Here is a 14375-nt window from a genome sequence, read left to right on the forward strand (position 1 = left end):
TCAAGGATAAGAGAGAAGATCTCTACTCCTTCTACTGTGGACTTTCTTTCCAAGACTGAAAACTGACTCCTCCTCCTCCAGCTCCTGACATACCTGAAATCTCCCCTGCAACATGAGAGGCACTTTTATTGGGTGTAGTATCTATTAAAACTTTAAACCCAGGGTAGAATTTGCTGAACAAAGTAATAACACTAGCCTAACAGGCATTACCTTAAGGATAAGGATTTTTTTCCTTTAATATAAAAGTATAACTACAGTGGTCCAATGTACAAATACAAAAAAAAGTTCTCATACTAAAAAAAAAGTACCATAATACTGTACATACAAAAACTGTTCAACAAGAATGATTTAAATATATTTCTTCTTTTCCAGATCTGGAAGACACAAATGTAAAGTTCTGCAACTGTAGTATTGCCGGAACACGTGCCCAGGAACACTGTGTTTCCCATTCTCTTCCCTTGTCCCAGCCCCGCCTTCAGAGTCCCCTGAGCTTGGATCGTGAGCCAACAGCATCCCTGAAGATAACCAGAGCCAAATGTTTACTCAATGGAAGTCATTATTCAGTGAGTCGCTGCTTACCATAAACTATGAAAAGCACAAGTTTTAAGTCCAGCCAAGATTAAATCCAGACGGAGGTCTTCCCATCCCCTGATTTGCTACTAGCACTGCTTTTGTTGGACCCAGCTTTGGACCCCACTTTGGCTTTTTTCCCCCGGGGACCATGGGGGTTGTTTTGGTGACTATAGGCCTGGATTGCTAGATCCAAGCGTTCCTGAGCCATCCTGATCTCCCGTTGCAGAGTCTCCAGGTCAGCTGGGAGGTTCTCCTCATGGCTGCCGTACTGTTGTTCCTGGGCAATGTTGGCTTTGTTTTGCTTGTAGGCAATCTTAGCATTGGACAGTTCGGTGTACTGGATTTGATCTGGTTTGACGGCAATGTTATAGCCAGGGGGAGCAGATGGTGTATTCCAAGTGAAAGGATAATTATAAGCACCCGGATCTTCTAGTTCCCTCCTTTTACTGTTTAGTGAGTCCCGAATTGTCCCAAACCCTAAATGAAGCATCTCCCAAATGTTAAGCAATAGGCAAAGGCCTGTAACACCATACATTATCAGAAGGAAGATGGTCTTTTCAGTGGGTCTAGAAATAAAGCAGTCTATCTTGTGAGGGCATGGAATTCTGCTGCAAACATAAAATGGATGGACTTGGAAGCCATACAGAAAATACTGCCCTATCAGAAAACCCACCTCAAACACAGTCCTTGCCAGCAACTGCAGGACATAGATTTTCATGAGCCCATCCTCTCGAATCCGCCGTCGACCATCATGCTTGGGTTTAGGTTGGTTCTGCTCTTTATTTTCTTTTTCGCTTTCTAATTCCATTTCTGGATACATCATGGGATCCTCTTCATGGTCTTCTTCTGTTTCTTCCAGAGCCCTGTGCTGTTTCCAACGCATTGCATAGAGTTTGCTCCGAGCCGCCTTCTTGTCTGCTTCACCATGCTCCATTTTGGCAATCTTATGAATGGCATAGCCCAGGTACATCACTGAGGGGGTTGCCACCAGTATGATCTGGAACACCCAGAAGCGTACATGGGAGAGGGGTGCAAAGGCATCATAGCAGACATTCTCACAACCTGGCTGCTCTGTGTTGCACACGAATTTGCTTTGCTCGTCGTAATAGATGGACTCTCCTCCTACGGCTGTAAGGACAATCCGGAAGACAATCAATACTGTGAACCAGATCTTCCCCACAAATGTGGAATGGTTGTGGATCTCCTCTAGCAGGCGAGTCAGGAAGCTCCAACTCATGGTGATTGAATTGGTTTGCCCTGATAAAGACAGAAAAATACCAAAGGAAAATCAACAAATATTAAAATCTTAAATTTTTTTTAAAGATTTTATTTTTCCTTTTCCTCCCCAAAGCTCCCCGGTACATAGTTGTATATTTTTAGTTGTGGGTCCTTCTAGTTGTGGCATGTGGGATGCCGCCTCAGCATGGCCTGATGAGCAGTGCCATGTCCACACCTAGGATCCGAATTGGTGAAACCCTGGGGCTGCTGAAGCAGAGCACGCGAACTTAACCACTCAGCCACAGGGCTGGCCCCACAATTTAATTTTTTATTGATAATATCACTAGGAACTACTTCTCTGCATACTTGAAATCTAACTTCAAGGCTCACACTAGAATGATTATTAGAATAAATAGCATCTCACTCTTAGGTAGGACAATTCACCTCAGTCTATGAGCACTTGTTTGGGTCTACCAGGGTCCTAGGAAGTCCAGTTTGTCTTCAAGTCTCCCTAGTTTAAAAGGTAAATTTTATATACACTTTTTATACTATGTATAAACTTTATACATACTACTATTTCATTTCTTCCCTAGTTTAAAAGGTAAAATTGTAGCTATCCCTTGAGATGTATTTCTCAGACAAAATACTGGATTCTTTACATATACTGTTATTTCATAAGACCTTCAGAACTTTGTGAGATGTAGATAAGACAATAGCACAGAGGTGTAGCTACTCAGTCAGGTCACAGTAAGACTACCACTGAGAACATAATGGGGACGCTTGGGCTAGACTGCACTGTGAAGAGGTACCTTATTAGGAAACTTAAATTTTGGACCTGGTGACAAAGTATGAAAAAGAATTAAGGAGACAATATAGCTGCAAACAACCGAGAGCGATGAAGAACTAAAACAAAAGACAGAAAAGAACTAGGAAGCCACTCCCTAGCTAGGCTGCACAGCATAGCAGATTCTAGGATTCTGTATAATATTTCTGTATTTTGCTTACGGTAGATGTTAAAAAATGTTTGCAATTGAATTATGAGCACATTAAATCCAACTAAATCCAACCAACAGGCAAATCCATTTAAAACAGCATTTTGAAGGATAGTTTTATTTTGAGATTCTTAGATCTATGCCCAGATTCTGATAAACATCAGCTAAGTGAGACAATGTATGTAAAACCTCTAATACATCCCTGACACAAAGTATATCTAGCTTTCCTCCTTCTCTCTCCCAGTTTACTTATATAGATTATAGGTGGTTATCAGTATTACTGAAGAAGTTTTTTGCTTTGTTTTGTTTTTTTAATGAGGAAGATTCTCCCTGAGCTAATATCCGTGCCAATCTTCCTCTATTTTATTTTTAGTATGTGGGCCGCCAGCACGGCATGGCCGCTAACAGAGGCACTCAGGAACGGAACCCCGGCCACCGAAGCTGAGCCACCAAAGAAGTTTAAATACACTTTACCTGTTATCCAGAACTTCTGTTATCCAAAATTTTCTTAGAGAAATGATGTTTTGCTTACAACTTTTCCAGAGTCCCTCTGGAAGGGAAAAAAGAACAGAGAAAGTCATAAGTTTCCTCCCACAGAAAACAATCAATCACTAAAATGCCATTTTCAGGAAGAAACAGTTTTCTATGTACCATAGGAATCAATCAGCATGAGAAAGAAACAGGCATGAGTTTGCTACCACTGTTTCCCCCTCCCAATACATGTGGTAGGAGAAACTACGTAAAAATATGACAAGAAGATGAATCATTCATGAAAATCTGAAGCATATGAACTCCAGCACCTAAAGGAAAAAGCCAAAGCAGAAAACTCTCAACAAGTTTAAACCCGGTCACAAAGGCCTTGTGGAAATCCTCACCCTGAGTGCTCTATTCCCTCTCTATTCCCTGGAGCAGGCAAGGTCGCTGGGATCTGAGCAGCCAACTAGGAGCAAGCTGTTTAGTTAAAACACCCAACAGCTGGCTCTCCGTCAGTGGGACACCAGCATCCACAGGAGGTGATTTACAGATTCAACGGCCCAGAGAAAGAAAACACCTGCATCTGTATTGTGATTAAAAAAAAAAAAAAAAAACCAGGACAAACAATTGCTCATTACTTTCTGCCAACTTTGAACAGCTATGGCCAAGAGTCATCCATAACATGCCAACTTTGTTCATTTACTACCATTTAACAATAAATAAATGTAAAAGAATCTCTGAGTGTTATGTTTTCATAGTAACTTAATAAAAATTGTTTTCGGTAAGACACGGAAAAAACCTGGCACAATTTCCAAAAGGTCAGTGAAGAAGAGAAAAGTAAGTGCAGGCATCCACATAACATGCAAGTATCAAGATTTACATAAGAATCTGACCACACAAAGATCTGCTCATAAGACTTCAAGTACAACTCCCATTTCCAGCCTTGATGTCCAACTGAACACCACTTCTCCTCTCACTGAATACACAAGCTACAAAACCACAAAACAAGAAGTAAACAATATGTAATCTTTAAATGGTGACATAAACCACGTTTCTTACATAGAACTCCATAATGATTCATATCCACAAGTTCAGACTCAGAGTTTTTCCAAATGCCACATCTAAAGCATTTCCCCCAAAGCCTGAAATTCTATTTGTTCCAATAAGCCAAAATCATGGAAGTGCACGTGTTAATTAGTTAGAAAACGCATCCTCTACACCTCCATCCACACCAAAGACAAACGGATAGCTTTTTAATAATTATTGCTATGAAGGAATTTCTCAGCAGTTCAGCATCTCATACAATAATCCAACTTTTTGGAGGGAAGATGAATTGGTCGATAAGCTCTTGAAAGCTTATGTGAGTCATAAAGCAGCCATTTAAATACACAGAGAAGTATTGTATACTGGTTAAGCTGTAGGCCTAGAAAATGCTGACCCCTTAGAGCCTGGTTTTCCACGAGCATTCGTAAGTGCCACAGCACCCTATACCCATACCTTGAGTATAAGTGATGTGTTTAGTAACTTAACTCCAGCATCTCATAAAATGCGTGATAGGCAATTTTCTTTCTAAAATAACCATGCTCTTCCTTCGCAAACTGAATGGGAGCATCACCACTGTTTTGATCTACTGAAAATTCAGTAGGATTTTCTTTGATAGTCTTCCTTTTTCCAAATCCCCTTCCTCTCTTTGCAAGCACTAAGAGAATGCTTAAATATGGATTAAATATCAGAGTATATTACTGCACTGGGGGATGGGAGGACACGAGAAAGGGAGAGAGAGAGAGGTGCAGACAGGAAAAACTGAAGGAGTAGAATGGTGGGTTCTTGAATTGACATTTCTAAGCAGACTGTGTCACTGCCAAGCGTGGTCTCACTGTGTTCCTGCTCTACTCAAGTTCCCTTTCTTCTGGAACTATTTTTTTGCTTTGATCTCAGAAACCTAAGATTCAGGGCATAGTCTTCTCTGACTTCCCTGCTTCAGCAAACACACTGGGTTATAGAGTAGGGACTGAGAGCATGCACTTAACCTGTGAACGGCTCTCATGAAAAAATAAAAGTCATTTCCATACTCCATCTATGAATGGAAAATGACATGGGAGCATGTAACCAATGGTGGAGAGAGGTGGGAGGATGCCAAATACCTAAATGTTTTTTGCTAATTAGGAAAGCCTCAAATGATTTATATGTACTTTTATACTTAGTATCTTCTTGAATGTATCCTTTATGCTTTGGTTGAATTTATCTATAGACAAATTCCAGGAAGTGGTATTATTAGGTCAAAGGAAATTGTAAAGCTGCATGGTTCTTGGTTTGTACTGTCATTTGACTTTCTAAAAAAAGTCCTAGTAATTTATAATGCCTGGCAACAAATGGTTACAATTTCCCCTCGACCATGATCATCATTATTGTTTGTTACGCTACTTCACTAGATGCAAAATGGTATTCCACAATTGTGTCAATTTGTATGTGGGGTTTTTTTTTGCATTTTTCTTTCTTTTTCAGTGAGGAGGATTAGCCCTGAGCTAACATCTGTTGCCCAATTTTCCTCTTTTTCTTTTTTGCTTGAGGAAGACTATTGCCAAGCTAACATCTATGCCAATCTTCCTCTATTTTCTATGTGGGACACTGCCACAGCATGGCTTGGTGAGTGGTATGTAGGTCTGCATCCAGGATCTGAACCCACTGGAGCCCAGGCCACGAAGCAGAGTGTGCAAACTTAACCACTATGGTACCAGGCCAGCCCCTCAATTTGTATGGTTTTTTTTCCTGCTTTTTCTCCCCAAATCCCCCCAGTACATAGTTGTATATTTTGGTTGTGGGTCCTTTTAGTTGTGGCATATGGGTCACCACCTCAGCGTGGCCTGACAAGCAGTGCCATGTCTGCGTCTAGGATCCAAACCAGTGAAACCCTGGGCTGTCAAAGCAGAGTGTGTGAACTTAACCACTCGGCCATGGGGCCAGCCCCCAATTTTTTTTTTTTTCTTTTGAGGAAGATTAGCCCAGAGCTAACATCTGCTGCCAATCCTCTTTTTGCTGAGGAAGACTGGCCCTGAGCTAACATCTGTGTCCAGCTTCCTCTACTTTACATCTGGGACGCCTGCCACAGCATGGCTTGCCAAGCTGTGCCATGTCCGCACCCGGGATCCAAATGGGTGAACCCAAGGCCACCGAAGTGGAACATGCAAACTTAACCGCTGTGCCACTGGGCCAGCCCCTGCATGTTTTTAATATAGCAGGATACACTTCCCCCATATTCTTCCCTCTTTGTGGATTATCTATTTCTATCTTTTTGCCCATTTATCTGCAGAATGTGTTCTTAATATAGTACAGACATTAACCATTTGACATTTAATATAAATACCTCAGTCTGTTGTCATCCTTCAAATTTTATTATTTTTATATAGTCACATCAGTCAATTTCTAGAATAAATTAAGGTAGAAAAGTTAATCTTTCTAGGATGGCTTTTTAAATAAAGAATATTGCGATTCATAGTAGCCCATAATTCAAAAGGATTCACACATACACAAAGAAAATACATACTTAAGAAAATCGTGTTTGCTTATGTAACATTTATTGGACAGAAACCAAATGTGCTATTTTTAGTCTATTTTCCAAATAACTAAAATTACAAATCTGCCCTGTGTTGCACTAGAAAATATAATTTAAAAAACCAGTTGACATCAATATGGTAATATGTAATTCCTTCCCAAATTCTTTATATTTGAAGAGTTTTCTATCAATTATATCCTAACAGGATCAAGTCAAAGTTTATTGCATTTTTCTTTTTTTTTTTTAAAGATTGGCACCTGAGCTAACAACTGTTGCCAATCTTTTTTTTTCTTCCTGCTTTTTCTCCCCAAAGCCCCCCAGTACATAGTTGTATATTTTAGTTGTGGGTCCTTCTGGTTGTGGCATGTGGGACGCCGCCTCAACATGGCCTGATGAGCGGTGCCATGTCCGCGCCTAGGATCAGAACCGGTGAAACCATGGGCCGCTGAAGCGGAGCGTGCGAACTTAACCACTCGGCCACGGGGCCGGCCCTGCATTTTTCTGTGAAACAGAACTCATAGGATTTTTGAAGATTAAATGTAGAGGCTGGGCCCGTGGCCGAGTGGTGAAGTTCGCCCACTCTGCTTCAGTGGCCCAGTGTTTCGTTGGTTCGAATCCTGGGCATGGACATGGCACTGCTCATCAAACCACGCTGAGGCAGCGTCCCACATGCCACAACTAGAAGGACCCACAACGAAGAATATACAACTATGTACTGGGGGGCTTTGGGGGGAAACAGGAAAAAATAAAATCTTAAAAAAAAAAACCAAGATTAAATGTAAACCACATTATTTGGATTATCTCAAGAGGTAGATTATATGATTAGATCTATTTTAAAGAGGAAGAAATGAGGTCCAGAAAGTTTATAAAATTTGCCTAAGATCATCCAGTTATGAAGTGGTGAAGCCAGAATTTGAGGTCAGCCTGTCTTGCTAGAGTCTGGGCTCTCAACCACTAGTGAAGAAGTACATTACAGATGACCTATGTACAGGTTCCATGTGAACAAGGAAGAGGGGACCTTATCCTAATCTTTGGGATCAGAATTAACTAAATAATAAACTCACAAAGATCAAAGGGTGAAATTTCAGAGTTTAAGATCTTATGTGTACAATGAATTGAAAGTTAAAAAACAAAAACAGGGGGCGGCCCAGTGGAATAATGGTTAAGTTTGTGCACTCCACTTTGCCAGCCGGGGTTCGTGGGTTTGGATCCTGGCGGAGACCTGTACACTGCTCATCAAGCCATGCTGTGGTGGCATCCCACATGCAAAATAGAGGAAGATGAGCACAGATGTTAGCTCTGTGACAATCTTCCTCAAGCAAAAAGAGGAAGATTGACAACATATGTTAGCTCAGAGCTAGTCTTCTTCACCAAAAAACAAAACCCAAAAGAACTGCAACGTTTCTTGGAAGTTGGGAAGGAAGAATAAAACTAGGAAAAGGCTATCTTCAACAAAAATTATTTAATTAAGTAGGATAACTTATTTGGGCATTGAGGATATGGACTAGAGAAGTTGGAAAATTGAGTTCAGGGGACAGCAGTCTGAGATGATGATACTTCTGAAAGGGGAGATACACAGATGTATACATATGAAGTGCTCAGAGCTGTGCCTGGCCTCAAGAAAAGCACCATTATTACCATTACTACCAGTGATGCTGCCAACTTTTTGTCTTATCCCCTTAAATGGACTGGGAGCCCCTAGATGTTAGACACCACATCCTTCACCTCTGCTTCCCTAGAACTTAGCCCAATGACCTGCTAAATAAATGTTTGGTAAACAAACGAATAAATGCATTCCTGTGGGATCTGCTTTATACTCTTTATTACAATCTCTTCTATGCATATTTTTTCTCCTAGATTCCCACTGCATCAGCCTGTCCAAAAAAGGAATAAGCAACCTCATGAGGCAGTGAACCCTGGTTCACTGGACAGTTTAAGCAGAAAACAGGATGTCTTATGGAGTCAGGTGTTAGGTAACACACTGGCTTAGAAACTAATCATTTTTACTTAAAAGTTTTAGTTCCTAATCTCAGTTCAACATCTTTCAGGAAACCATTTGCTTACTTTTCCCTAGTTGTCTCCCTTTCCCATTTCCCACAATTTTCTCTTCAAAACTTCTATCTTAAATCTCCAATCCCAGCTCAATTCCAAATTTTCACATGCTCTTACATTATTCTTCACTGAAGAAAAGAAATGCAACAGATGGAAATGCTTTCAACTCTCTTCTCTTCCCATTTAAAAACCAGACAAAATATATGAAGCAATATTATCAGACATTAGGCAACAGGCAGCACAAGACAGGGCTGTCTGAGACAAGGGAAACCAACAGGTGAGACGTCTGATTGCCCCAACTCACTGCAAGCATGGAGAGCTTCTAGGCTGCAGAGCAGGTGGCGGGAACCTAAACAGAGCCTGGCACACTCACTGAACTGAGGAGACACAGGACAGGCCTCTACTTTGGAGGAGCAACATCTCTACTTCGGAGATGCCAAGGTAGCTAGAATTCACAGGGCAGAGTACTGGAGAGGAGAGAGCTGCACAGGGAGCAAACTCAGGAGATCTCTAGAGGGGTCTCCTCGGTCTTCAGCTGAGTACTGATCAGTGAATGTATGTGAGGACACTACCCAAGGAAGGGACAAGAACTAGGAGGGAGGGGCCGGCCCCGAGGCCAAGTGGTTAAGTTCGTGTGCTCAGCTTTGGTGGCCCAGGGTTTCATCGGTTCAGATCCTGGGCATGGACATGGCACTGCTCATCAGGCCACATTGAGGCAGCGTCCCACATGCCACAATTGGAAGGACCTACAACTAAAAAATATATACAACTATGTACTGGGGGGATTTGAGGAGAAAAAGCAGAGAAAAGAAAAAAAAAAGAAGATTGGCAACAGTTGTTAGCTCAGGTGCCAATCTTTAAAAGAAAAAAAGAACTAGGAGGGAACATATTGAAAACCCCCAAGATATCACATAGGGCCAGGAATAAAATTTGTGTTCCTACTAGCCAGACTGGAGACACCCTAACACATGGGGCATCAAATAGAGTACTCAGAAGGGTACTGCCTCAGAAGAGGGGGAAATGAGTGCTTGACTAAAGGTTTTCTGCCACCCTCCCCCCAATGAAGTTTAAAAGCAAGCCTCAGAGAATCAAACTGTTTTCAGAACTTAAATGAATCCAGAACAAAGCTCAAAAATATTTAAATACAAAAAACATAAACCAGAAGCCAACAACATAAAATACACACTATTTGGCATCCAATAAAAAATTACCAGGCATACAAGAAAATATGATCCATAAGGAGAAAAAAAATCAATAGATATAGATCCAGCAATGACACAGCTAGAAGTAGTATAAAAGGACATTATTAAAACAGCTATTACAAACACATTCCATGTGTTCAAGAAAGTAGAAGAAAGCATGAACATGATAAAGAGAGACATGGAAGATATAAAAAAGACTGAAACTGAACTTCCAGAGATGAAAACTACATCTGAGATGAGACAATGCTTAAGATTTAAAACTTGAAGGCACAGCAACAGAAACTATCCAGGATAAAACAGAGAGAAAAAGGACAGGAAAAAAGTGAACAGAGCATCAGTAAGCTGTGAAACAACTAAGCAGCCTAATAAGTGTTATTACAATCCCAGAAAAAGGGAGGGAGCAGCAAAAATGTTTGTAGAGATAGCGGCCCAAAATTTTCAAATTTGGTGAAAAACAGAACCAGAAACTTAACCAGAAATCTCAGGTATAAGACACTTTAGATAAGAACAAAGACGAGAATGACAGATTTCTCAATGGAAACAATGTAAGCCAGATATCAGAGCAACACATTTAAGATACTGAAAGAAAAAAACAGTATTCTATATCCAGCAAAATGATCTTTCAAAAACAAAGATGATCCTCCCCACTGGGGAGGTGTCAGAGGAGGCCTAGCAGAGAGTCAGGACTTTTACCACTGTCCAGTGGTAACGAGGTCACCTCCCCATGGTGTCAGTGGAGGTGGGAAGAGGAGCAGTAATGAGGCACCCCTGCACCTCCCAGCCAGTATCAGCGAAGTCTGAACTCCCACAGTCACCAACCCAGCGGTAACAAAGAGCCCATCACCATCCCTCAGTGTCAAGGGAGCCAAGAGGGGAACCTGGACTTCCACCCCAGCTGGCAGTAATAAGACAGTACCCCCTCTGCCCTGTCAGAGAATTATCAGAGGAGATTTGCAAATAGAGAATATTCAAGTAAGATCTAGAATCTCTTAAAAAAAAACAATATACAAGTTTCTATAAAAAGTCACGTGTCACACCAAGAACCAGGAAAATCTTAACTTGAACAGACAATACCAGGATGACATGATAGTAGAATTATATGACGAGGATTTTAACAGCCTTCATAAAAATGCTTCAACGAGCAATCATGAACACACTTGAAAGAAAAAGTACAAAGTCTCAGAAAGAAAAGATATAAGAACCAAATGGAATTTTCTGAAAAAGACGATCACCAAAATAAACAAACTCAGTGGATGGGATTGACAGTAGAAGAGAAAGGGCAGTGAAAAGAATCAGTGAACCTGAAGATGGAACAATAGAAATTACCCAATTTGAACAACAGAGAGAAAACAGACTGGGGGAAAAAGGAAAAGAACACAGCTTCAGAGATGTGCAGGACTCAATAAAAGATCTAACATTCATGTCATCAGAGTTACAGAGGGAGAACACAAAGAAGATGGGGGTAAAAGGGTATTCAGAGAAATAAGGGCTGAAAATTCCCCAAATTTGGCAAAAGACACAAATCTACAGATTCAAGTGAGCAAAGAGCAAACAGGATAAACCTAAAGAAATTCATGTCAAGACAACTTTCTGTAAGTTAAAGACAAAGAAAAATGCATTAAAGCAGCGAGGGAGAAACACTTCACTAATAGAAGAAAATTAATTTAAATGACAGAGGATTTCTCATCAGAAATTATGGAGGCTAGAAGGCAGAGGTACATTACATTTTTCAAGGGCTTTAGTAAAATACTGTCAATCCAGAATTCTACATCTAGTGAAAACATCCTTCAGGAATTAAGGAGAAACCAAGATAATCTCAGGTGAAGGGAAACTAACAGAATTTGTTGGTAAGGAATCTTGGAATATCAGGAAAGAAGAAGAAAGAGTAAAAATATGGGTAAATATAATAGACTTTCCATCTCTTTGGGCTTTCTAAATTATGTTTGATGACTGAAGCAAAAATTATAACACTACCTAATGTAGTTCTCAATGTATGTAGAGAAAATATTTAAATTATAAACGGGGGAGGGTAAACATACGTACAGGGAGTTAAGATTTCTATACTTCACTTGAATATGTAAAATGTGACACCAGTAGATTGCAACATGTTATGTATATACAATGTAATACCTAGACAACCACTAAAAAAGCTATACAAAGAGATATGCTCAAAACACTGTAGATAAATCAAAATGGAATTCTAAAAGATGTTCAAGTAACCTACAGGAAACCAGGAAAACAAAAAAACAAAAAGGAGAACAAAGAGGAAACAAAAAATAAATACTATAAGCAACCTGTTTACCACAGTTAAAATTAAAAAGACTGACCATACTGAGTGTTGGTGAAGATGTAGAGAAACTGGTACTCTCATACACTATGAGTAGAAATGTAAAATAGTATAACCACTTTGGAAAATAGATTGGCAGTTTCGTAGAAGCTAAACATATACCTACCAATGATCCAGCCATTCTGCTCCTGGGCATTTATTCAACAAGTGAAACCATATGTCTGTAAAATCATTTGCACATAAATGTTCATAACAATTTTATTTGTAATAGCCAAAACCTGGAAACAACACAAATGTCCATCAGCAGGTTGCTGAATAAACAAATTGTGATATACTCATATACAATGGAATACCACTTAGCAACAAAAAGAATAAACTATTAATATGTACTGCATGGATGAATCTCAAAATAATTAGGTGAAATGAAGGAAGTCAGGTGAAAAAGAGCACACACTGTATGATTCTATTTATATAAAATTCTAGAAAGTGCCAACTATAAAAACAGAAAGCAGGTTAGTGGCTGCCCATGGATGAGTTGTGGGTAGGGTGCAGGGAGGGATAAGAAAGAGGGATTACCAAGGGGTAGGAGGAACCTTTTGGGTAAGATGGATAAGTGATTGTGGTGATGGTTTTATGGGTGCATACGTACGTCAAAACACACCAAACCATCTACTTTATGTGTAATTTATTGTTATGTCAATTATACCTCAATAAAGTTGTTAAAAAATAAGATGAAATAAAGACTTTTTCAGACATACCAAAGCTGAAAAAAGTTATCCCCAGCAAGTGAGCACCACAAGAAATGTTAAAAGAAGTCTTTCAGGGGAAAAAAAAATTAGCATCAGATGGAAATTTTATTCTACACAAAGGAATGAAGAACACATAAGTATAAAAGACATCTGATATCTTTTCTTATTTAAAACAGCCACAACTTATTGTGAGATTTATGATGTACTTTTTATACATACTTCTTTTACATAGAGGTAAAAGCATGAAAATAATACCCCAAAAGGCTGAGGGAGAAGAAATGGAAATATACTGTTGTAAGGTTATTATACTATACAGGAAGTGGTTTAATGTTATTCGAACACAGACTGTGATAAGTTAAAGAAGGATACAGTAAACCTTAAATCAACCCCTAAAATAACAAAACAGTGTTATAGCTAATAAGTGAACAAAGGAGATAATATGGAATCATAAAAAATAAATGAGACCAGGCTGGCCCAGTGGCACAGCGGTTAAGTTTGCATGTTCCACTTTGGTGGCCTGAGGTTCGCCGGTTCGGATCCCGGGTGCAGACATGGCACCGCTTGGCAAGCCATGCTGTGGTAGGCGTCCCACATATAAAGTAGAGGAAGATGGGCACAGATGTTAGCTCAAGGCCAGTCTTCCTCAGCAAAAAGAGGAGGATTGGCAGCAGACGTTAGCTTAGGGCTGATCTTTCTCAAAAATATAAAAAATTTAACACTTTTAAAAAAATGAGACAAAAAAAACAAATAGGAAGATGGTAGATTTAAACCCATATCAATAACCACATTAAACGTAAATGGTCTAAACATTCCAATTAAAAGGCAGAGATTGTCAGACCGGACTATATAAACAAGATCCAACTATATGCTGCCTATAAGAAACTCACTTTAAATATAAAGCCACAAAGAGATTAAAAGCAAAAATACAGAAAAAGATGTAACATGCTAACAATAATCACAAGAAATCTGGAGTGACTATATATTAATGTCAGACAAAGTAGATCTCAGAGCAAGGAATATTACCTGAAATAAAAAAGGTCCTTTCATAATGATAAAGGGATCATTTCACCAATAGGACATAAAATTCCTAAACGCTTATACATATATTAACAGAACTTCAAAAGAGATGAAGCAAAAACTGACAGAACTAAGAGGAGCAACAGACAAATCCACAATTAATAGCTGGAAATTTCAACACCCCTCACTCAATAATGCACAGAACAAATAGAGAAAAAACAGTAAATGTATAAAAGACAAACAATACTATCAACAATT

At 39.6% G+C, this 14375-nt stretch overlaps 1 protein-coding gene across 4 annotated transcripts in view; it reads right to left on the reverse strand.

Moving 5' to 3' along the window:
• Window positions 1-211: 211 nt before the first annotated feature.
• The window catches only part of GJC1 (gap junction protein gamma 1), a 46491-nt gene continuing 32327 nt past the window's right edge, over window positions 212-14375 (reverse strand). For 3 of the 4 annotated variants that reach the window (XM_014849384.3, XM_044745943.2, XM_044745947.2), the window contains exons 2-3: window positions 3258-3333; window positions 212-1830 (exon numbers count right to left, since the gene is read on the reverse strand). In XM_014849384.3, coding sequence (XP_014704870.1) covers window positions 620-1810 — 1191 coding nt within the window. In that variant the 5' untranslated portion in view covers window positions 1811-1830; window positions 3258-3333 and the 3' untranslated portion in view covers window positions 212-619. Of the gene's footprint in view, window positions 1831-3257; window positions 3334-3658; window positions 3843-14375 lie in introns of those variants that run through there. The other variant, XM_044745944.2, reaches the window with a different exon arrangement.

The sequence above is a fragment of the Equus asinus genome, chromosome 13 (assembly GCF_041296235.1).
Source record: "Equus asinus isolate D_3611 breed Donkey chromosome 13, EquAss-T2T_v2, whole genome shotgun sequence".
NCBI classification, from domain to species: domain Eukaryota; kingdom Metazoa; phylum Chordata; class Mammalia; order Perissodactyla; family Equidae; genus Equus; species Equus asinus.